This window comes from Triplophysa dalaica, chromosome 5, assembly GCF_015846415.1.
Source record: "Triplophysa dalaica isolate WHDGS20190420 chromosome 5, ASM1584641v1, whole genome shotgun sequence".
In the NCBI taxonomy this organism is placed as follows: domain Eukaryota; kingdom Metazoa; phylum Chordata; class Actinopteri; order Cypriniformes; family Nemacheilidae; genus Triplophysa; species Triplophysa dalaica.
The window spans coordinates 5,207,256-5,232,160 of NC_079546.1; the positions used below are offsets into that span (position 1 = coordinate 5,207,256).

The following is a 24,905-nucleotide window of genomic DNA, read 5'->3' on the forward strand; positions in this document are numbered from 1 at the left end:
GAATTGACATGTTTTTTTTTTATTTGTTTACAGTTAATAGAGAAACTAAAAATGCAATTAAACTAAGCAATATAAAAAATAAACAACAATACTAAAATGAGAAAAGCATAAAATAATTCCTAAAAATAATATAAAAACTAAAAATATGAAAAAACGTAACTATAGTAATCTGTTGCTTAACTGATTATTTTTAACCCCAAAAGTTTTTTTTTTTCTAGATGATCCATTCATATAAAAGGGATTGAGAATCTACATTTATCTTTTGTCTACATAAAGATACAGCAATAACTCTGTTTCAGCAGCAAGATGCAGAGCTCACTATTGTTCCTGTATTACTAACTCGAGAGCTGCTACTCCGCAAACAACATCTTCCATGTAAACAGTAATTTATTTCACAAAGCAATCCTTCTTCATCTGTATATTTTCCCTCAAGACTCTTCTTGAAATCAAAAGTAAAATATTATAATCGCTAGCGTGATGTTGCCAAGTTCGAACATCTCTTCCATAGCAAAATGAAACTGCATTCAAATGATTCCCAGCTGGTCTTCCAAAAATGTCCTCTCATCACATTCCCCACGTTCCTGCAGTTTCGCCTCGATTTAAGGTGCCAGTCTGACCCACTTTGTCATTACTGTCGTGTCGGTGTCATTCTTCGCGTAAAGTGGCTGTGGTATTTGTGACAATAACATTCCCTCTGCGCTGTATACGGATGACAGTCTTTCATTTATAATACATATGTCATGTCTACTGTCTGGATTATTACTACAAAGATCAGCTCAGATTCAAAGACCTTTTCTCATTTAAAGGTCATGCGACTGATTTTAACATTTTCTAAGCCTCTAAACGTTACTATGGGTCATTTTTTTGCTTCCCACGCAGACATATGATAAAAAAGGAACTGTTTATCGTTGAAGGGAGGCACGCAGTAGAAAAGTAATTTGGATCACCTCAAATATTTAATGCATGAGACGCAATGCAGTCAGGACTGAAACAATGGAAGCAGTCTGTAAAATCCAGATGTGTGAAAAAAATGTAATCACAAGTTATTCTGTCATTTAAATAAGCAGTAATTATAGTACAAGTGTTGACTCAATGAATGTTTCATAATTTTTGTGGAGCTTCTTTTAATTGCATGTTGTTTTTGTTGTTGGTATACCAATTCATTATATTAAATTTTATATGACCAGCATAGATTCAATTCCATAAAATAGAATAAAAAAATCAATATAGAAGAATCAAAGTGTATACAGGGCTGAATGGTATTGTATATAAATGTCATACTGTGTGTGTGTGTGTCTCAATGCTTCTGACCTGTTCACTCATACTGTTAATACCATCTGGTCCGAGCAGGTTGACTGCTTGTTTGACCAGGTCAGTCCGTCCGCAGTTGAGCATCCGGAACCCCAGATCCTGCAGGAATTTTGCTTCAGTGGATGCCGCGTCCAGGTTCCGTGTGGCACAGAAACAGTCGTCCGCTCTGTCGAGAGAAGAGGGCAATGTGGACACCAAATACACACATCAACAATGCCTGTATAGTAATAAAAGGATCCTTTAACGTTAATAAACAAAAACGCAACATACATTATCATTGCTATGCCAGTAGCAATTTCCAAGCTCCGATAAATAACTGACTAATACTTAGCTGCTTTCACTTCAAAAGATTGTTGCCATGGGGAAAAAAGAAGCCCTGAATTGAACTGTTGTTTATTTGGCAAGATAAACCACATCTGTCAGGGTAACAGCATGCATCCGAAACCAACCCCGCTAAAGCTTTTACATGGCAACACCAGTGCTTGTCACTACTCACTAGGGAACTAGAAGCACTGAATACTTAAGAATTTTGCAGTTTTTATTATTTCCAACAAATGTCTTATAAAATGTCCTAATTAACAGTTGGTAATTTATTAAGGACACTGTTTTTATTTTATGTATATCTGGATATGACATCACATTCCCAGCATACTTCAGCTGACGCGGCTCACAGTCCACCCCGGATAACAGGAGTCTGGCCGCCTGTCGCACATCATCGCTGTCTACAGAGTAGCTTCGGCGGTGCTCCGTGTGTGCCACGGCCACCCTGATCCACTCCATCAGAGGAGGCAACACCAGGAACGGCCTGCGGGGGCAGCAGAAAGACACATTTCAGTGGGTGTGACTGACAGGCCACTTACAATACTTGGTGAAGATATGGAGACCAATGAATTAATGAATTAATGAACATTGCATGGCAAGAAAAGCAGAAGATTTCACATTCAATATCATGAACTCGTTTCAAAGAAAACTCTTATTCCAACAGATGAGTCTGAATGCAAATAAATACCACTTCCTTTAAAGGAATACTCCACAGAATTCTTTCATGAATTGTTCTGCTGAACACAAAAAAAAGATATTCGGAAAAATGTTAGCAACTGACATTTCTGGGACATCATTGACTTCAAGATAGGGAAAATTTAAATGGTGGCATTTGACCTGCCTTCTCAAGGACTCGACTCCAACTATGAGTTTCAAAAATGTTCTTTACAGTACAAAGTTTGTATGACACACAACTCCAATGAGTTTAATGATCATTACGAATAACTTGTTTGTTGAAAATATTAGCCTGAATCATATCTGAGGCGATGACCAGCTTAATGTTCAAACTCTTTGTGAAATGGGTTTGTCTTTACGGGTTTAAAGTGTAGTTAAACAATGACACAATATTTGTTCGCCTACACAAATACTGTAATGTTTTTGTGTGATACTTGCTAAGAGGCGTGTAGTGTGTGGGTGAGGACATGATTTTGTCCTTTCCAGAAATGAGTATATCCAGCACAATTAAAATTGTACGTAGTAACATGTTTCTTCATAACATTATTAATTCATCCTCCACATTATTAAGATCCATACGTTTTTATGGTTGTAATGACTACTATTCTAAACACAAACGGTGGTTGAATTTAACTGAAGTTTTCATGTCCAGTATAGTATCGTGGGCTGTTTGTCCTTCACAAAAAATCTAGAAAACTAAAGAAAAAATCTTTTTCATAATGCAGTAATAATTTTTTATGTAATTTATATTCGTCTACGAAGCTACAGGCCCTTTTGCATAAGCCTTTAAATGATATGACAGATCATGAGAAACATTTCTCTTATGCGTGTCCAAACGTTTGACTGGCAGTAATTCCTCTGTTCATCTGACCCGTGTATTACAGCTGGCTTTGAACAATTCACACTCTTCCGATCTGGACACCTACCTACCGCAAACAGGCCTGCCAAGAATTCCAGCTCCGCCTAAAACCGCAATCCCTTCTCTGTTTCTCTTTTGCCTGACTAATTCAAGTCTCCCCTCCCTTCGAAAAAATGTTAGATGAGCAAGACGGTGTTCTCATTTCACTCCGGAGTTGAAGCCACATCTGGCTGGAGAACGTTTTTGTTACATGAATTTTGTCAACTCAAGCATTGAGCAGAGGAAGGGACTTTCCCTGTCGGTCTCTTATTACAAAAGTTCTCCTTAAGTCTTATACATTTCATTGAGATCATTATTTTCCATTATGACTTTTGATCATCGTATCATATAAATAACTTGGCTCTCATGGTAGAAGGTTCTAAGGACAAACATAAATTGTATGAAATATGAAAGTAATTCTCACAAATCACTTATTTGCAGATCCAAAAGCTAAAACATTAATGTGAAGAATATACATTTGTCAAATAGTTATTCGCAACCTGTAGTCACCTCTTTCCTGTTGAGTACCATCAAAGCCAATATTGGATAAATAAGCCACTTGTAGAAAAACTAATAGGATGAACTCCGTATTGCGGGTTGTAGGAATTGAAGTACCATCTTTCAATTTACCAGTCCGCGGTGAATTGACTGAACTTAAAGGGACTTTATTATTGTAACCATTAAATTGTATGTAATTTGTGATATTTTTTTTCAATGAATAACAAATTAAATGATCAGCTGGTACATTTCTATATCAAACTATAACCTACCTTGAAGTTTCCCAAATCTTGTGTTATTGATGATGGTAATACGGCACTGTTAGTATAAGCATTTAGGCGACCTTGCCTTTTTTCGGCTTTTTATGATCTACAGTATGAGGAAAGTGTTGATGAAATGACACTGAGCACATCAACAAGAGTTCACTCAACTGTATAGTCATGCATCCAAATCTGAACCTCTCTGCAGCCCCAAATTCGCTCGGAATTGTTTTTCTTCCTCCAGCACTTTTCAGGCCAGCTCCACTCATTTTTATTCCTGTCCTCACCTACCATCCATTTTATTTTTGTCCTTCTTTCCCTTACATCTTTTTTTCTCCGCTCCCATCTTACTCTTCATAGGTAAGAAATGAATAAAATACAGCAGATTCTCTCTGGGGAGCCAGAAGCCTGTCGATTCACCTATTTTGTCGGGCATGGCATGGCCCTCCTACAGGGTCCTCAGAAGGGGTCTTTTTATCTCATGTGAGTAATGTGAGGTAGTGTAGGAAAAGATGTCCCGATGGATTTATCAGTGTGCAGGATTCTGGACATATCTCCACTCCATTAACGCTCTTCCATGTCGCTCTTCAACAAGAGTCAAGAGGTTGTACTGTATCTCCATTCTATTGAGAAACTCTTTATGTGAATTTACGATTGAAAGGAAATTACCTGCTACCCTAATGTTCAGGTTTTGGATTCTACTATTGAGCGTCAAAGCAGGAGTCTGACATTCTTTAAAGAAAGGTAGTGCATGTAGAGGTTCATGCAAAGAGTGCAAACATCAAGAATATAAATCTGTTTCTTTTCAGGATTTTTTTTATGATTAAATACAGTGTTGTTAAGCACCTTTAAATATTTCTTATTCATAATGGTTAGATATTTGAAAAATTCCTTGACAAATGTAAGGGGTGAGTAATAATAATGATTCGTAGCAGAAAATGAAATTTATGAAATATCAGATTTCAAATATGGAGATGGACAGCAGCGATATGCAAGAGACTGATGTCCAAAGTTATGTAAACTGAAGCTCAGCTTTGTAAAATATTTAGGGGGCTTGGCAAAACATTACAAACATGATTTAAAAAAAGAAGTAAAATGAAATAACACCCATATTCCTTGACCACAGCTTTGCTCTGCTATATTTATAAGTGCATTATTGCCACTTGTTTTGTTCTAATGTACAGTATAAATACAGAAACTGTCTCACCTTTCAGTATGAAGGGTGATTTTTGATGGTTCTACATTCGGGTTCTCCCACTCCATCTGAGGACAGTGCATGAAGTAGCAGAGTGTGTAGAGGGCTTCTGGTTCCCAGTGTACCGCCCCAGTGCGGTTCTGGTGTACTGGTGTTCCATTGCTGGGGTTCTTGATGTGAAGAGGCTGAAGGTGATGCATGGCCCGTGACACCAGTTCACCTTTAGGGGGTAGGAGAGATGCGCTTTAGCTTATGTGAATGTGCATCTACAACAACAATGCCATCACGACCACGGCTTGACGTTAAAGGAAAACTCTTATACATGGACTAAAATTGATGTAGAGACACACATGGCATATTTGACAGGCAAGACATTCATAACAGACGGGAATGACTGTCTTCTCATGACAATCAGTTGCAGGGGTAACAAGAAAAACTGCTTGTAAGGTGGAGGGGAACCTTCCTTCACAAATATTCTCCCAATAATCCTTAGACTACAGCTGCAATTTAGAGCAATTTCACCAAGAACATGAAAGATTGAAAATATGCAGTTCTTCCCAGTACCAGGTGCTTTTAATCTCATTTTCACACACTTGAAGCATGAAGTGTCTTCACCTGTTGGCACTTCATCAAACTCCTGAGGATGCACCTGTTGAGCGTCTCCGTGTCAAAGTGGGTAGGCCTACTTCACGTTACACAGTATGTAGTGTGTCAAATGAGCAGGCTGTATATACTCAGCCCTTGTATTTGAGCGTTATAGACAAGTGAATAACTTTGTGGTTTAACGTAGTTTCTTGGATATCATTATTTTCAACCAGTCGCCTTGGCATAAGAAAAATGTTATTGGTTCTTTAGGAAACCTCACACTCGCGGTACACACACATACAGCACAATTACTAACCCTGTGAACAAGAGTGATTTTTTCTTAACTCAAAGGTGTGTGTGTATTGCTCCTATTCATTTTATTGAATGAAGCAACATGGCAGCAGCTGTGAAAAGACACTCACACGAACACAAACATTTCATTTCTCTGGCTTTGACACACACACACACACACACGTCTCGCACACAGCTACACAATAGCAGCCTTGCGAATGATAAAAAACGAGGCTTCCTATTAAGAGCATATCTACCCTTTCCTCATTAAGCTCAACCCTGATTTATTCACATTCGTGTGAGTTTGAGAATGAATATAAAATCTTTTAACAGAAGACTGGCCTTTTCCTCTTCCTTCACCTTCCCAGAGAAAAGACGTTTTTCTCAAGCTCTGCCAAGTGTTTTCCAGCAGAGTTGTATCGAGCTCAACCTTCGCTTGATCATACCGCTGTAAGAGGCGATGAGGTCTATGCGGCTGACCAGACATTGTTGCTCAACACCGGTCGGTATGAAAGGGAAGAAATGTCTCAGCAAGAATAATACAAGCGATTCCAGTGTTCCAAGTGCACATTCCACCCGAAACAGTTTCTATTTTAGCTTCTGCTGCAGTAGGGTAAAAATCTGATTAAATCGAAGCTACATGAGACAAGCTGAACAGATAAAAAATATAATAATAGAGGCAACCAGGACAATGTAAATCTGGCTTCGCTTTTGTAATTCAAGCACCCGAGCTTGAAGTGCGATATCGCTAAACAACACTATCTAATGCATTCTACTGTGCCAGATGTGAGTGCCTTAAAAAGATTCAGAGAACGAAGATGAAGGGAAAGTTTGTCTGTACCTGCAAGAAAGAAAATTCACAAATGAGATCTCAATTATTTCTTCTACCCATCTCCAAAAATCATTTGCTTAAGTGTCTTGCATCTCATATTCTTTCCTGGGAAAACAGAAGAATCACAAATGTCTCCATTCCATTTTCAGGAGAGATCTCAACAATGTCTCAAACCAAGCTCCGATTTGCCAAATCATAAATCAAAGTTCAATATCATTGAGCATTTAAATATGAATCAAAGATTTATAGCAGCTGACCTTTACCAAGATACTAAGACACAAGGATCTTAAATACGACAGCTCTGTCATAAAATAATAAGAAAGCGACAAAATCAGACATATGGCTCTAGACCAGCTGTTATGATTTGATCAGATCTGAACATAAGAGTTGGAACGTAATGGAGTATAAAATGTCAGGTTGTCTGGTAGGGCAGACTTTCTATTTTCTAGAATACCAACCTCACGGTTTTTATATTCTTTCCAGTCTATGCATCCCAAAGGGTATCAATTTGAAAACGTGTATCCGTTCATTCATGTGATCAATTCTACCCCAAACAAGAGAACGCACCATCGTTATTATGCTTTGCATCTATTTTGATATCATATTTCATATATATCTGAAAAAAGCACAATTGAAAATATACTAAATGCAAATCCACGTTTGAGTATTTTTGAGATGCTCAGACCCCTTCAACATTATGAAGCCCCCCCAAAAACAGCTGTAGCCGAAAGTTTAGCTAGAACCACACAGTTTTTTCTGCTAATGTAAAGCTTGCATTTTAATCATGGACTGCACAACTTCAACACCCCCGCTGATGGATGGCCATGTTGCCCTCATCCCCACACAAGTTAAGACATCTGAAACTCCACAAATGAGGATATTAAAAAGGCTATTTTCTTCCAAGCCAACCCTCTGTGATTCAGCCTCCAATTATAGATCCACAAATTCCCCTTTTTACTCATCCCTTTTTTGCCGGAGCGAAACAGTCAATTCGAATGACGGATCCTCTACTTGGCCTTCTTTAGTCTAATTGCTCTTTTGCAACTGATGTAGTTTGGAGGGTGTCAGAAGAGCCGAGAGAGCGCAGGCATTTTCACGTCATTATACTTTGCAGTAATTATTCTCCGGTCGTTCCCGAAAGGCCTCTCTGGCACACCTGCATTAATCATGAAGAATGACTTTGAAATCCAAGTCATTCTCTTTCCAGAAGATGCAGTATTAAGAGGTGTAATTATGAGGAACGGATCACGCCCCCGTCGAATAGGACTCCGCAGAGACGCCCCGCGAGCCCATCAGCTCAGCCGTTTGAGAACGATATGGAGGCAAAATGTAAAGTTTTCTTTTATTGCTTGCCGTGCTGTTTTGCATAATGCTGATAGAGAAGAGAGTGTTCGCAGGCAAGATGGTACAAAATTAAGATATTTGCCTTTGTTTATTATTACCAGCTTTATTTTTGAAAGTGGAGGAATTGTCAAATTGTGCAAAATGTTGTCAGCGAAATAAAAAAAACTTGTCAGCAAAAAAGTTGTTTCACATGCGGAGCATCACCGTGCAGCCTTATTATCCCCTTAACACCAATAACCCGTCTCCATTCTTAAATCGACTCTTCAAGATTCAAATCAACCAAGCCTATTATTTTATTATTTTATCTGTTACAAGTAATTTTCAATTTAATACAAAGGTTTGAAAATGAAATTTCATGTTGACTTTGAAACCCTATACTAACAATCGAATGGGAAGGTGACTTGCGTTGACTTGTTGAATCTTAAGTAGGTTTCAATCTAATAATGAAGAAAGAAAACAAAGCTTCAAAGAGCCACTAAAGGACAAAGTCAAAGCAGAAACACCGAGTGTTCCCCTTTTCTTCCTCTATGCCCTTTCAGTGTCAAAAAGCATAGTCCTTTTGAAGCTTATTTCAGAAGTGTGTACTGATGGCATCATGGACGTTCTCTACAGACAACTCTCATTGACCTTATGAAGAAATACATTTACAGTAAGAACGCATCACTTTCGTGTTCTTTTATTTTTATTATTAAAAATGTCTTATTGGAATTTTACCGTAATAGGAATAGTTCACATAGATAACAGATTATATAAATTGATGTCACTGCTGTATAATTTTAGATGTTGAAAACATGTCATTAGCTCTAAGTGGATGAATATTGACATTTGAAGTGAGTGAAACTACCTCATTGTCATCAAGGGGTCATTTTACGTAAGATATGTAAAATTTTTCACTTTGTTCCTTCCAGCTTCTCAGTGTTGTCCAACTGTTTTTTGTTTGTATGAAAATATTGTTGTCTCTTTCCATCAGCGATTCTGCTGATGACTCGAGGTCAAAGCTGACGTTAATCTACCCATCAGCAAGTCAATCTGTAAGAGATGATGGCTGCTGAATCACAGGATACGCTTAACTAGGCAGAAAATGTGTCATTGAAACAGGTGACTTCATTTTCATTGTGTGTGTGTTGAGTCACACACACAAACTCGCAAATAAATGCAGTGTGTTTGTGTATCGACGGAATAGATCTGCAGGGCATCCTACAGAATCCTCCTGAGAATGCCGATAGCCTCATTCAGCTCATGTGCTGTATGGACCAGAATTATAAAAGAAAACTCACCGCAGGCCATGATTCATCTAGCTGAAAACTTGCTCCAATTAACAAAGGCGACTTACGTTATCCATCAACCAAAGGCCGGTAGCACAAAGAGAGTCTCATCTGTGAGGGCATTAAAGTCATGACATCCATCATCAATAACCAATACAGGGAAACCAACATATCATGCACCCTTAAAAGTCCAGTTATTGTCGACAAATGACCAGGGCTGGGTAAAAAAATGCCTTAAAGGGGTGAACCATAAGAATTAGTTTCCATCCAAATCCTGAAGCATAATTTAAAATTCATTAAAACCTAGATGTAAACATTATGGTTGTTCAACGTTCTTCATTAAACAAACCCAAACATTAACAATAAACGGCAATATACTGTATTATATATATATATATACTTTATACATGTTAGACCCTATCTCACTGAGCATGCGGCACAACTTGTCCAGGCCGTGGTAATCTCGCTACAAAGGCTATCAAACCTCTCCAACTGTTTCAGAACGCTGAAGCATGTCTCGTCTTCCAACAGCCCAAAAGGGCTCATGTGATTCCACTTTCATCTCTCTCCACTGGCTACCTGTTGAAGCCTGTATCAGAAGTCACTAATGCTTGCCTACAGGATTATCACTGGACCATCATCGGCATACCTTCACGCCCTCCTACACCCCATCAAGAACCCTACGTTCAGCAAACCAGCGACATCTTGTATTGCCTTCTCAAAAGGACAGTAAATCGCTTTCTTGCTCATTTTCTTTCACAACTCTTTCCTGGTGGAACATTCTTCCTCAACGGCATCTCTCGCAACATTAAAAAAAAACTACTTAAAGCCATTTCTTCTGTGAATACTTGACAGACAAATGAAAAAAAAAACACTAACCCTCTCTCTTTCTCTCAACAGGTGGTGGTCTAGCTTTTACTGAAACTAGTAACCTTGTATAAGCACCTTTTGTATTATTGCTCCTGTGTGACGAATCACTTATTGCTCCCTGCACTCTCTCCAATTCGATTTTGGATAAAAGCGACTGCAAAACGACTGATTTAAAAAACTCTATATATAAATTTCAATGTACAAAAATCCTTTATGAATACCAAAAGATCAAAATGAATCAAAGTAATCACTGAATCATTTTCAAATTGAATCTTAGAATCATTTGAAATTATTCATGGCCATGACGAAGATAAAACTAGTTTAATGCTGCTTAGGAAACCATTTAAAGCTAAAAGAAATCCTGACTTTATTCACATTGTTGCTTCATTTTATATTGCCGGCAAAATTATTATGAACATTTTATATTTTGCCAGCACAGGTAAACACGCATTACATATAAATGACTGCAAACATGCCAGATAACTGCACCGTAAGATTCCCTCAACATGTTTCAAATCAGTTTATTTGTCCTCAAGCAATCCTAAACTCTGATTCCAGCTGCCAGAGGTGTTGCTTTCAAGACTGTCTTCATGTTTAATTCATGCATGCTGCTACCTACAGGGAAACCTTTGCAATCCTTCCAGAAGAGCCAAACTGGGATTACTGAGAAGCAGTCTTGCTTACCTTTCAACCCCTGAATCTAATTTTGTGATGAAATGTGTCAGACAGAAGGTGACTCGATTCATCTGGCGGATCTTTGGAGGTTAGGTGGCAATAATGCAGGACGTGTGCGCTCTTAAAGAGTCTGAGAGACAGGCATTAAGATGATCCGAGTCTGTGCATGTCAGAAGGTCCGAGGGGATGCCCATTAGTGAAGTTTATACCGAAAACCTGTATTAGCTGCTCAGAGGAGGTCTTGATTTACACAGTTTTAAATGCTAAATCGATGCAATAGCCTTTTTTACATAATTGTTTAGTGAGGGTATAGAATTTATGAGCAGATCCCACAGGACTATCAGATCTGAGAGCAAAAGTGGCATGTACTTTGTAATCTTATTTGAGGTCACCACTAGGCATATATACACCGCAGATGAAGATAAACAGAGTAGTGAATTAAAACAAGATACTGCGCATTTGCTTAAGAGCCAGGGATTTCTTGTGCAAAAGTTTCAAGAAGCTATTGATGGTAATACAGATTCCTTTTGAGGTACACCACAAAATGATATATCATTTCCTCAATTTTAAGCTAAAATCCATCAAAATTTGCAGCTATATTGCCATCTTGATTTATTTAAAGATTGCAATATTACTTTTGCTTAATAATTGTTTTTAGCTTATTGGGGTAAAAGTCAAAATTTGAATACTGGTTTCATCTTAATCTCAATAACTTTTTAACCTAAAGTTTACATATTGCAGCTAAAATTTACATATGTTAAAATTAAGAGTGATTAACTTACCCTTAAAATACAAAAGAAAAACAGAAAAGAAACATCAGGTGTAGAAAGACTCATCTTAATAATGTATGCTGATATATTTCATATCTGCATCTGGACCTTATGCTAGTATTAGCAGGGTGCCAACTGCAAATTCGGTAATATACGTGACAAACGCAGGTATTTCGGCATTAACTACCAATGTGAAATAAGCATAAAAGTACCGAAGCCTTTATAATTATTCCCTCTCTGTGTAATAACCGGGTTTTCCTTTGACCGTGAAATAAAGGCACCTTGCTAAGCGATCTGACGCACAGCCCATGGGATTCTTTCAATGAGGTACAAAAATGGCGCAGTAGATGGCGATTTGCTTCAATCACATTATGAAGGTTCTTAAGCAGTGTTCCCTTCCAGTAAATGTTCCAAGTGCACATTTATATTCAGACAAAGTAAATGTATATCTGATGCACCCATTTACACATGCCATTAACAAGCTTAATGCCATCAGTGATGACAAAGTGAACTGATGCTTTCCAGTTAACAATTTTTTTGGGACAACCATACTTTTTGTCAGGACGATTTTAAACAATTTTAAAATCGAGCAATCATTAGCTGGGTCACTATTATTTTTTATTTTTGTCTCGAGTTGTGCATGTTGTTTCATTTCAATGGTGTCTTAGTTCGAGAACTAGTTAGAAACCCGCTTTTATTACGTTTTTTTATTGCCCCGCATCTTGATCATTCCAACATGAATGAAGCATCTTCCGACATTTATTCCACTCTCTGAACATTCTGTGAGAAGATTCAGCAGGAGGACGAGGCAGCGCCGGAGCAGCTGCGAATTGCGCAGGTGAAAATAATGACTCAATTGCCCTCATCTGTGAGGTCGCAAACACGGCAGGAGTCGAAGAGAAGCTAGACAGAGATGTCAGAAGCGAGAGTTGTTCAAAGTAGTCTCAGAATGTTCCCACAAATCTTTAATGACCAATGAACTGTGTAATTATTCCTCCACCTATTGGTATAAATTCGGGACCATTTGAATGAGTCTGAAGGGCCTCTGGAATAGAGTCCAGGGTGATGCTTTCAAATTCCTGCTTAATGTTTGCGAACAATGCTGCTTTTAATAAATACATTAGATTTTATTACCCGTTTTTAAAGAAACATGCTAAATATCCTTGTTTTATTTAGAACTTCTTTCTCTAAAGGATTTCTCCGAACTGTAAGCCATGGCTAATGTAGTACTCCAAAAAAGCAAGATTCTTAAGTGACACAGTGTCTACACCGGATGCGACGCATTAGAACCCATTATAATTTTACTGTTATTTCTTCAGAGTTTTAGACAGATTGCTTTAAGAGCAGTTTCACACTGCATCCATAAACATGTGTAATTTGCATTAAGTGCAACAGATTCATTATTTTGTCGTCTCAAAGAAGCCCGTCACAAAATACTGTGTTGATAAACAGGTTAGGGGAGCATTTTATTTGGGGAAAAAAGGCATTTATGTTCAAGTATGCGTTAGACGCTTTTAGCGACTTAACTTCCAGTGCAGTCTATGTATATATTTTATCATTATGTCAATGTACATTGACCCTGGGACTCAAAGCCACATTTTCTCACTGCCAACATGATGCTCTACTGACTAAGGTACAATACCACTGTATCGCACAGTCTATGCATTTAAAATGAGTAAAATAAAGCATCCTGATAAAACACTGACAACGTGAAACCAAATTACTGATCGACTGCAAAATATCAAAGTTATCTGATCGTTTTATTAAGAGATTTGCTAAAGTAAACAAGGAAAAGGTCAAATTCAGAGAATGAAAATGCAGATAGCTGAAACATAACTGGCGAGGAGCTGCATACTGTGCGTTTGAGTTTGTGAGTGTGTCTTTGCACAAGGTTGCTTTTCTATCAACTCAGACAGAAAAGTGCATCTCAACAGGTAGAAATAACAGATGAAGCTGTTGCTCTGAAGTTTGCTCTGAAGGACACAGTGACCGGAGATATTAAAAAAGACTGAATCATTCACTTTTACTGTACAGTACGGAAAGGATATGCAATGAACATGATGTAGAACAGTAGAAGTAACCCAGGTTTGGAATAAGACATTACTTGTCACAACAAGGATATGAAGCTCACAAACCAAAAAATTTCTGTTGAAAAATAAAATGTAATGACCACAAAATTATTTAAACTCACAATGCAGCTTAATTATCAAATCACCACATCTTTCTACTTTCATTCTTTGTTCTTTTTATTTTCAGCTTTAATTCTGATAAAATACATAACATCTGTTACAAAGCTGAAGCAGGACTTGATTCGTTTCCGGATGGATCAGCAACACCAGGAAACATCACAGAGATGCGATGAGATAAAAAGGGCTTGATTGGGAAACCATCATTAACGGACTTAACCGAGCTGATTTCACTTCTCACTAGGACAGGACCGTCATTATTATTATTAAAAATACAGCCAGTAATGTTAAAAGGCAAGAAAATTATCCAGCTTACAGAGAAAATTACTTTTAGCTCGAGTTAAAAAAATTAATCGTATCACTTACAGGCAGTCACCAAATGTGGAGACATTGCGATTTGGTTCCTCAAAGACTAGCGTATGTAATATTCATATCATAAAATTTAAGCCATTCTTAAAGGAATACAATTCTTGAGTGAAATAAATATGACTATCCCACGGTTCAATGTTACTCCAGTCACATTAACTTGCGCGTGTTTGCAACCAGTGTAACTGGAACACTATGCACAGCTGTTTTTCTAACATCTGTACCATAACATAAATAGCCTTCAGCAGAGTAAGTCTGGAAAGGGTGGGCCTCTTTGTTAATGGCCTCACAATGTATTATGTTTCTTGGCTTATTTGTCCAACAGACTTTTTTAACCGCATTGGCCACTGTGGCTTCCACCGCAATGACATACATCTGACCGCTCATTAGCACACGCCTCTTTATGAAATGCTGGACACACACTAACAACGTCTTTGTTTTAACATGATACCACACCTATAATTCAGTACTTCTGTTAAGTAGGACAGTGTGAGAATCACGTCAGAAACTAATTTCACACAGCCAGAACTGAGATGACCGAGAAATTAATATGCATGTTTCCCCAACACAAAAGCAATTCCATAATTTGGGCCTTTATCATTTTTTACAGTGCGAAAATAAGTCTGAAATAGCCAAGCAAAAATAAGGTGGACTTTATAGGGTCTGAAATCAATATGCAAATGCTTATTGTGCACAGAGCTAAAAGGTGAGAGTCAATTACGTCTGATTATAATGCCTCATCTGTTCAAGCAACAGTTAATATTCTGCATGGTTTCATCACTGATGCAATATTAGGACAGGAATTTCCCATATGCGCAACACTTATTAAATGCAAAAACACAAATATCCAGGAGATGCAAAAATCACCAGGCTTATTTGAAAAGGCTGTCTGGCCTATCGGGTTAATCTCACAAGAACCTGCACAGGTCATTTTTACCGAAATACGACATGTTTTATGACATTCTCTCCCCAATTTCGCATTATTGTAACGCAAATGGACATTTTACTTCCATGTTTCTCATAACCTCAAATCATTGCACAAAAATTACTGTATTTTAATGATATTTCTTCATGCCTGTTATTGTAAAAAACAATGTTATATGCACTAAATACACAAGTTACTTAAAGGTCCAATGTGTAATTTTCTGGAGGTCTATTGAAAGAAATGCAATATAATATACATAACCATGTCGTCAGAGGTGAATAAAGAACTTGCATAATAAAGCGTAATGTTATATACACCGTGGGTCCCCTTGCATGGAATTCGCCATGTTTTTCTACAGTAGCACTAAAAAGACAAACTGCTCTTTGTAAATAACTCTGTGAAGAAGCAAATTCTTGTCCCGTGTCAGCCACCTTGTGCGCTTGAAATGTATTTTTTTTTATAATTATTTGAGATGAAATATAAAACCAGACAGAGCAAGTTTACACTGTAGGCATGTTTCTAAATAAATAAGAGCTTAAAGACCATCAAAATCTACTTCAACCTGTATTGTTTTTTCAAGCTTCAAACCTCATCCTTACCCATTCAGAAGTTAATTATAACTTAATTATTATACAGTTCACAGTGCTGGAAGAAATTAGAGCCGCTACGTAAATGTGGGCGAGCAAAAGTCGGTTATATTTGCGTTTGGGTTGCTCTGGTTGACGTTTCCGCTTCCCCGGCACCCAATGTAATGTTGATTAGAGTGACAGAAGGGTCACTGCCTCTCTGTAATTTACTCAAGTCCCTCCGCACAGATTGAATTTGGGTTCCTCTAGGAGTTCGCATTCATTCATTTTGCTGGTACACTTGAGGGGAAATAATCAGTGTGGCTAATGCTGCGCTCTTTGGCATCTCGACTTTTTTCCGTATTCGGGTTCACGCCTTCACTATGATTAAAATGCAACTGTGGCTACACATCTACAGTAAAGAGCTCTGATCCACCAAAATCGGCAATTAAACAAATATATACATGGGGATTTTACTCATCCGGTATACACCACAGGGAGGACATACTCCACCCGCTCAGTTCAGGGTAGAGCTTTCTGACCACTGGATCCATACAACCACGCAAAATATCTAAAAATAGTGGTGCAACTTAACGGATTGTCCAGAGACTTGAAATAGCACAGACACCATGGATGTAGACTTCAATTGTTCTATGAAATAAGCAAGATGTCATAAGCACTGCACTGACAGTCAATACAGGCTTAATATTAAGTGTAATTTAGCTGGAATAATATGTTATAGGTTTACATAAGTGTCAATGTCTTGGTTTATAGCTGACTCCGAAACACAAAGTGTTATGACAAGTGCTTACTGAGTTCAGCGATGCTCCCTACACGAGTGGCCAAAAGGGACTGTTCAATGGTGCGGAGCTCCGCCTGGCTGTAGGTGTGTCCCTCTGCAGTTTTACCCGCTCGCTGTTGGTCACGGTGGAGGTTCAGGCTGTCCGGCAGACTCAATGCACCTAAGAGCAGAAACAAGAGAATCAAACGTCAAGTCAAAAACTCTGGTCCTACTTGTACACGTGGTTTAGTAGTCTACACTTATTTCTAGGTCATTGACAAAATGTTAAATGCCCTTTCATTTGTAAGTTCTTTGCATAATGTCTGGTAAATGAAAACATTCAAGATATGCAACTCTTGTAAATTTACATTAATGCATTCGTCAGATGCTTTAATCAAATGCAACAGTGCATTAAAATAATTATAAAATGTATTATTTTTATTATTAGTAGTAGTATAATAATAACAATAATACATTTTGTTATTATTATAAATATTGACATTTTAAATTAGATTGGTAAAATAAGGAATCTTAATATAGCCCAACAAATAAATGTGAACTTTTAATTTTCAAGATCTGCAAATCCCATTTTTGTTATTTAGACCACTGTGTCACATTTAAATTTCATACCAATAAATGCAAATAAAAAACTATGTCATTTGGGATTGGAGGACCATGGAGTTCACAGAATGAAACAAAAATATTTATTTTATTAAACATGTACATATTAATAGTAAATTAATAATAATAATCTTGAAGTTGTCTCTTAATTTTTTTCTGTTGGTGTATGTTGAGAATCCTACAAATTGAGGAACTACACTTCTGCTAAACGAATATTGCATTTCGTCATTTGTTGTGTGAAAACCAAACATTTCATACTTTTCATTATCGATATCGCACTCAACTCTGCTATTGTTCTACGTCAAACAATCTCAGGATGAATTAAAACGGCAGTTTTTGACTTGGATCTTGTCCAAGCTGTACTCATGCTCTCACAGGTGAGTTTAGCAGCAAGCATTGGCTGGAGCCCACCATTCAGTTACCCTAATCACATTACTACACCCAGACGAGCCAAGGCCTTTGTCTGAACAGGAGAGCAGGCTGCGACAGATGGGGTGTTGAGCACAGCCACAGGTGAACAAGGGCAGACAAGCATCTATCGGTCGGAGAATAAAGTGTCAATCGTGAGAACTAGATTGTGTTTCTGCCTGGTATTATTTAACAATCATATCTGTACCTGTACGTCTTTCAGAGATTCTCCTCGGAGGTTGTCAGTCGAGACCAGGATTGATGCACACACAAACACACAATGGTTTATCTGGAAACTATTTTAAGCAGGCTATGCTCCTGACTCTCATCTAAAGCGATCTGTGTTGTCAGTCTCCCAGCGGTGGGTAAATATCCTTTATCCTGTTGTATATTGAATGAAGCCGTTAGCACATGACAACAGAGAAACTCATGAAGTTTTCATAAAGCTATGATTAAAATGACCTGGCACGAAGAGTTCTGGCAGCTGTGAGGTTCTCTGTGGTTACTGAGTGGATGTATATTAGACAATTCACAAGCGTCGCCAGACAGCTGGATGCTGCGTCAAGGGAGACATTTTTGTTCATGGGTGACATGATGCTTTTAAAGAATCGCGAGGAGATTTCAAGCGAAGAAATCTGCTTTGTTTTGGTCAGCCGTCTTATCTAATGACTTTGCTTTTTAGATGGGGCAGCAGTACGATGAGTCAATGTTGCATTTTTATTTTTCGTCGTGCAGAGTTTAACAGTTATGATTTTATTTTTATGAGGGTCAGGACAGAACTTAAGTTTTGTTCAATTAATATATTCATTGACTCGTACATCGTATACATATCAGCAAACATGGTTTTATTTTTTTGCAACAAATATTTAAGAAAGAAATATAGTTTTGGTATTAAGTGTATTTTTATGTGACCAAGTCAGTGAAAACCCAGCAAGTCATTTTTTGTGAATTACTAGATATTTTCTACATCAATGATTCATGATAATGTAAAGAATATTCTGTAAAAATACATTTCTAATGTCTTTAACATTGAAGTAAGGTCATGTCAAAGATAATCAGTGTTTACTTCTCGTATATATTTGTGCAAAATGCTAAAATGTATTGTAATTTTTCTTATTTCAGATTATAAATAGAATTTTAAATAATGTTATTGATGTTTATCATGTAATATAATTTATAGCAATAAACACACATCACCTATTTTTGTACTAGATCTCCTAATTTAGTTACACAACAGATTTCACAGACTGGGTCACAGAGTATACTGTATTAAAAAGCTTTCAACGGTTTTCAAATATGGCATTAGATGATGATGTAGCCAGAAAACAAAAACCCATAAAACTTTTTAGAGACCTGTTTTTGTGATTTTTTTTAAGCATCACCCTAACCGAATTTGAACATGTATAGGGAACTCGTATTGTGTTTTTACTCAAACGCACACAAAAATCATGCACACAATGGGAAAAGCACACATCGCACTTGAGCTGTCATCACTGTGATAAATCCAAGAATAACACTGGAAAAGAAACTGACAGTTTTTCTAGAAATCTTCTCATGACCCTTTCACTTAAGCCAAATATATTCACTCCAGTGAAATGAAAAACATCTGTCAATATTTTATGACCCTCCACCCAATCAACATTCCTCTCAGTTTTTGAAACACTTCAATCTTTCTTTTTTATGCTCAGTGCATCAACTTTTAAATGTGATTACGGGGTAAAAAAATAAAGGGTGTTCTAGTCTCTCCATCTTTGTAACCTGAACAGAGTTTTAACACTTATCTATCTGCATCACTTGAATTCCCCTGCTGGGAGGGAAGCAACTGTTATTTTTACCTGCAATGTTTTCCTTCAATTGATATGGGGCCAAGTTAACAGAGGGAGAAGGAAAATGAGACCGCAGTACCCTAAAGATTGTGACCTTGCGAAATATCTGTCTTCAGCCTTGTCCAGCTGGTGGAAAAACTTCCCTCCAAATGGTCCATAGCTCATAATGCAGTCTGTGTTTCGGAAAACTTGTTTCTTTAACAAAAAGGAAAAGTTTCTCAATCTTGAGTTTGTGTCGTGAAACGAGGACACTGTTTTGAGCCACAGGAACGCAGTCTGCTCAAGAACTTCAGTTTGAGAAACTGTAGGGTGGCATAAATAAAACCTAACAAATGATGCTATATACTTCAATCAAAGTCAGGGAGAAATGGGAAACTGAATCCCTCTCCATCTCTAGCGGATGGAAAGTCTACTCTCTTGAGAAGATCAGAGGTCAGTCTTATTTTAAAAGACACATCTGGTGACCTCGACTCGAATGCTGACAAGAAACAGACAGCAGAGCAGTATTTTGTTCTCTATTGGGTGGCAGGTGTTTCGAAAAATAATAATGTGAGACAAACAAAGTATGTTAAAAATTGAGTAATGTTTTGTCGAGTAAATCCTTGCTTGAGACTGAGGATCAAGGTATAAGTGGACTGCTGTCATTGCAAGAGACTAAGATCATCAAAACAGATTTGCACTGTAATATGTACAACTGAAAGTGACACAAACACTAATAAGACCAATACTTCACACATACTACCTTCTAACGACACCTACCTACCACCATCGCACCAACACCACATAAGCTTTGGAGGGGTTGGATCTGAGACTAACCTAGATATGCAAAAAAATGCTTGCAGAGTATGAAGAACTTGGCAAGCGAATACTTCAACAAATGTCACCTAACGGCAACATCGACCTGACCCAAAGTGTAGAGCAGGGGAATGCCATTCCACCACCACCTCTGCACCAGACTGAACGACCTCAGCGGATAGCTCACGGAAGTACATTCCCAATGGTTGGCCTTCCATGTATCCAGCCCGGTGAGTTTAAGATACACAGAGGCCAGATTGGTGACCACTCGTCGGACATCACATATAACAATGTATGCAGACAGATGGACGCTGGCCTCCGAGAGAACTTCAGCGATACCGACATTGTCAGAGGTGTGCTAAGAATCATTACACCCAGCATCTTCAAAGACATGCTGATAAATAAAGATGACATGACGGTAAACGAGTTGAGGGGGTTCCTACAGTTACATCTGGGAGATAGGAGCAGCACAGAGCCATTTCAAGAATTGACGTGCACCAAGCAAAGTGACCACGAGACCCCTCAACAGTTTTTATACCGTGTAATGGGATTGAAACAGAAAATACTCTTTGCAGCAAGGCAAGCGGATTCAGACCGCAAGTATAGTGCAGCCACTGTGCAAGACGTGTTTTTACACACAGTGTACCAGGGCCTGAGTCACCGATGCAAAGACATTCGCAGCGAATTGAAGCCACTGCTTGCTGACAATGATGTGACCGATGATGCCATCCTCAGACACGTGATGAAAGTCAACAAGCGATGAAAGTGAGAGAATGCGACGGCTGAGCCCACTGACCAGAACAAAACAGTCCACAGCAAGTAGCGCTCAAGTTCACAGTGAACCTGGCAGCGACAAGGGGGGGGGAACAGAGGCTGCTGTGAAAAAAAGCCAAAATGACAAAATCAAGCAACTGACCTCGAGACTCGACGTCCTAACTAACATGGTTTATGCACTACAACGCTCCATGACGGCACAGGTGGAGAGAGGGTGCCAATGCTTAGGCAGTCAACTAGTTTCCCGCAAAGTGAGCCGCTCACGGTGCTGACCATAGTGCAAAGGAGAAGGGCGACAGGACATTTGCAGTGAGGAGGGACACCGGGCAGCTGGATGCTTGAGATGACCTCATTGGCAGGGAAATGGGAACCGGCCACTTTAGAGGGACAACCAGTGACCGCAGAGCAAATGTCCCAAACTGATTCAACCTACTCAGCGCTGGACAATCATGGAGGAAGAAAAAACATAGATCAAAGACGCACCAACCAGATACAAAATGATGAATCAACAGACCTGAATGTGGACCACAGGACATGCCAGACCAAAACTGACACCATAATTAAACTGATAGGTAGCAAGGCATTAACCCAGTGCAACTTGAACGGACTCATCGTGAGGGACACAGGGGCACAGGTCAGCATAGCTGATCGTGTGTGGAAAGAGAAATACCTACCTGATATTGAGGTGAGACCACTGCAAGACTTACTGGGATGTGGGAACAACCTGGAGATATGTGCTGTTAATGGGGATCCTATTCCATTCGACGGATGGACAGTCATTACAGTCAACTTATTGGAAACAAGGATCCCAGCCTTTCCATCAATGTACCGTTCCTGGTAAGCAAAATGCCAATTGAGAGACCGCTCCTGGGCTTCAACGTGATTGAGGAACGGATTCAGGGGCGACCCGAAAAGCTCATGCCAACACTCACCACTCTATTAGCTGGAGCCATTGATGTCCCAAACGAGAAGGCCCAAACCCTAATCGAAGTTATACGTACTGCAGAAGAAGATGAATATGGTCGTCTGAAGGTCGGTCAGAGAGGAGTCGTCATTCCATCAGGGCAGATTGCCTGGGTCCAATGCCGGGTCACACCCAAGTTAAAACAGTTGGGCTCTGTAGTCTTGTTTGAACCACAAGAGAATAATACCTATCTAAAATGTCTGGATCTTGGAGAAGGGTTTCTGGAGATACCTAATAGAGGTGACTCCTGTGTATCTGTACCCATAGGGAATTGCACCGGATGTGACGTAGCTCTACCGCAGGGTACGATTCTCGGGACACTGCAGCGGATAGAAAGAATAGTGGATCCTGGACAATCAAGTGAAGCAAGGCAAATGGTGAGGGTCCAGACTGCCAGGACACAAGAGGCAGATATGAACACAGGCTTGTGGCATCCTCCTGTTGACTTGGGGCATCTTAGTGACAGCCAAGGTGAAGTCGTACAGAAGATGTTATACGAGGAGTCTAGCGTCTTCAGTAAAGGCGACGATGACATCAGATGCATCCCCAGTCTACAGATGTTAATTACTCTTCAAGATACGATACCAGTTCAACGAGCATACTCTGCTGTGCCAAAACCGCTGTTCAGTGAAGTAAAAGGCTATATACAAGAACTCCTGGCCAAAAGATGGGTTGTCCACCTTTCACCATATGCCAAGTCCAAGTCACCATATGCCGTTCCAGTTGTCTGCGTGAGAAAAAAAGATGGTAAACTCCGTCTCTGTGTGAACTACCGTCTCTTAAATAAAAAGACCATCCACTGCCTAGGATACAGGAGTTAATTGACACACTTGGTGGATATTCCCTACCACCAGGGGTTCATCGATGAGGGTTCCAGACACATGACTGCGTTCACTACACCTTGGGGGCTTTATTAGTGGTTCCGTATCCCTTTTGGATTGTCAAATGCGCCTGCTGCTTTCCAACGCAGCATGGAAGGGATACTTGACTCCTAAAGGGATGAGTGTTGCATACCCTACCTGGATGATGTCCTCTGTTACGCAAAGTCGTTTGGAGAGCCTAAGGAGAGTGTTAAGGGCCCTCCGATGTCACGGCGTGAAACAAACCTAAGAAATGTGAGATGTTCCGGGGGGAGGTCAGATATGTGGGGCGCCTAGTATTTGCCGAAGGAGTAAGGGTACACCCTAGGGACCTGGAGGCTGTTCGAGCTCTCGCACACAAGGCTCCACAGACGGTCGGAGATGTACGAAGGTTACTGGGCTTCCTCAGCTATTACCGGACATTTATACAGGACTTCTCTAGAATGGCAAAACCCCTTTACGAATTGCTGCAGGCAAAGGCAGGGGCCGAGAAAGACATGCACAGCCGAAGGAAAGCTAAAGGACCCCAAGTTCCCTCCAAGACTCCGGTAGAATGGATGAGAGATCATCAGCAGATCCTGGAGAGATTAGTCGGCATGTTAGAGGAACCACCAGTACAAGCATATCCAGACTTTAATCTACCTTTTGCTCTCCACACAGACGCATCTGAAGAGGGCCTGGGGGCGATTCTCTACCAACGGCAGGAAGGGTAATTGGGTATGGATCCAGGACACTGACAAAGGCTGAGAGTAACTATTGGTTGCACAGCGGCAAGCTTGAGTTCCTGGCTCTGAAGTGGGCAGTTTGCGAAAAATTCCGGGATTACCTTTTCTATGCCGAACACTTCACGGTGTACACAGACAACAACCCGCTTACCTACGTTATGAGCACGGTAAAGCTGAATGCGGTATGCCATCGCTGGGTCGGGGAGCTTTCAGACTTCCGTTTCACTTGAGTACCTCCACGACAGGATGGGACACGTGGGGACGGAGAGAGTACTCAACTTGGCGAGGGATCGATTCTGCTGGCCATACATGAAGGCTGAATTAGAAGTGTATGTGACCAGGAAGTGTCCCTGTATAAAGCAAAAGAAACCCACAGCACATGTCCGAGCACCTATGGGTAGCATCACCACACACTCACCCCCAAACTAGTATGCATTGATTACTTGCACCTGGAACCAAGCCGCGGAGGGTATGAATATATCCTGGTGGTCATGGACCATTTCACAAGGTTCGCCCAAGCCTACCGAACCAACGGACTGCAGCAGAACGCCTGTTCCAAGACTACACTCCACGCTTCGGATACCCAGAAAAAATGCATCACAACCAGGGCAGTGAGTTTGAAAATTAACTCTTCAACAGTTTGCTCGAATTGGCCACTCTCGAACGTCACCATACCACCCCCAGGGCAACCCAGTTGAGAGGTTCAATCGGACCCTGCTACAAATGTTAAGAACACTGGCAGGCAAGGAAAAGGAGAGGTGGAAAGAGCACTTACCTCAAATTGTGCATGCTTACAATTGTACACTGCATGAATCGACAGGATAGTGTGTTCATGCCAGAAAGGGAAAACTCCGGTAACCTGATCCAGGACAGAGAAGTTCAAAGAACTTGTGAGAGTCCAGTCGAGAGAAGGACTGCTACTTACCTTGAGGCATTACATCCAGTTGACGATGACGGAGACGGAGCAAATACAGAAAGTGAGCCTGATTTTGTCGACAGAGCAGAGGCTTTGGAAATGGAAGGAGAAACCAGTGTTAGGAGGTCAGCTAGAGAGCGGAGGCCAAGACAGATATATACATATGATATGTTGGGCTTACCGGCGATCCACCCCTACACCCCCACACTGAACTCAGTCACTGCTTACGCCATCCCACACATGCCTGTTTGGGGTTTACACCATACCAAATACTTGCTCTCACATGTACTTACCTTCAGTCCATACGCCTTATGGAGTTACACCTGCTGTTTGTTAAGAGTGGTTAAAGTTTGTGGTTACGCAAAGTGAGAGGTTGATCACTGGAGTTTTCTTATTTTTCTC

General features: G+C 39.7%; 1 protein-coding gene across 4 annotated transcripts in view; it reads right to left on the reverse strand.

The window, feature by feature from the left end:
• Window positions 1–24,905, reverse strand: part of btbd11a (BTB (POZ) domain containing 11a) — a 104,882-nt gene that overhangs the window by 13,326 nt on the left and 66,651 nt on the right. For all 4 annotated transcript variants that reach the window (XM_056749339.1, XM_056749338.1, XM_056749337.1 and 1 more), the window contains exons 2-5: window positions 16,646–16,795; window positions 5,171–5,378; window positions 1,964–2,116; window positions 1,312–1,477 (exon numbers count right to left, since the gene is read on the reverse strand). In XM_056749339.1, coding sequence (XP_056605317.1) covers window positions 1,312–1,477; window positions 1,964–2,116; window positions 5,171–5,378; window positions 16,646–16,795 — 677 coding nt within the window. The remainder of the gene's footprint in view (window positions 1–1,311; window positions 1,478–1,963; window positions 2,117–5,170; window positions 5,379–16,645; window positions 16,796–24,905) is intronic.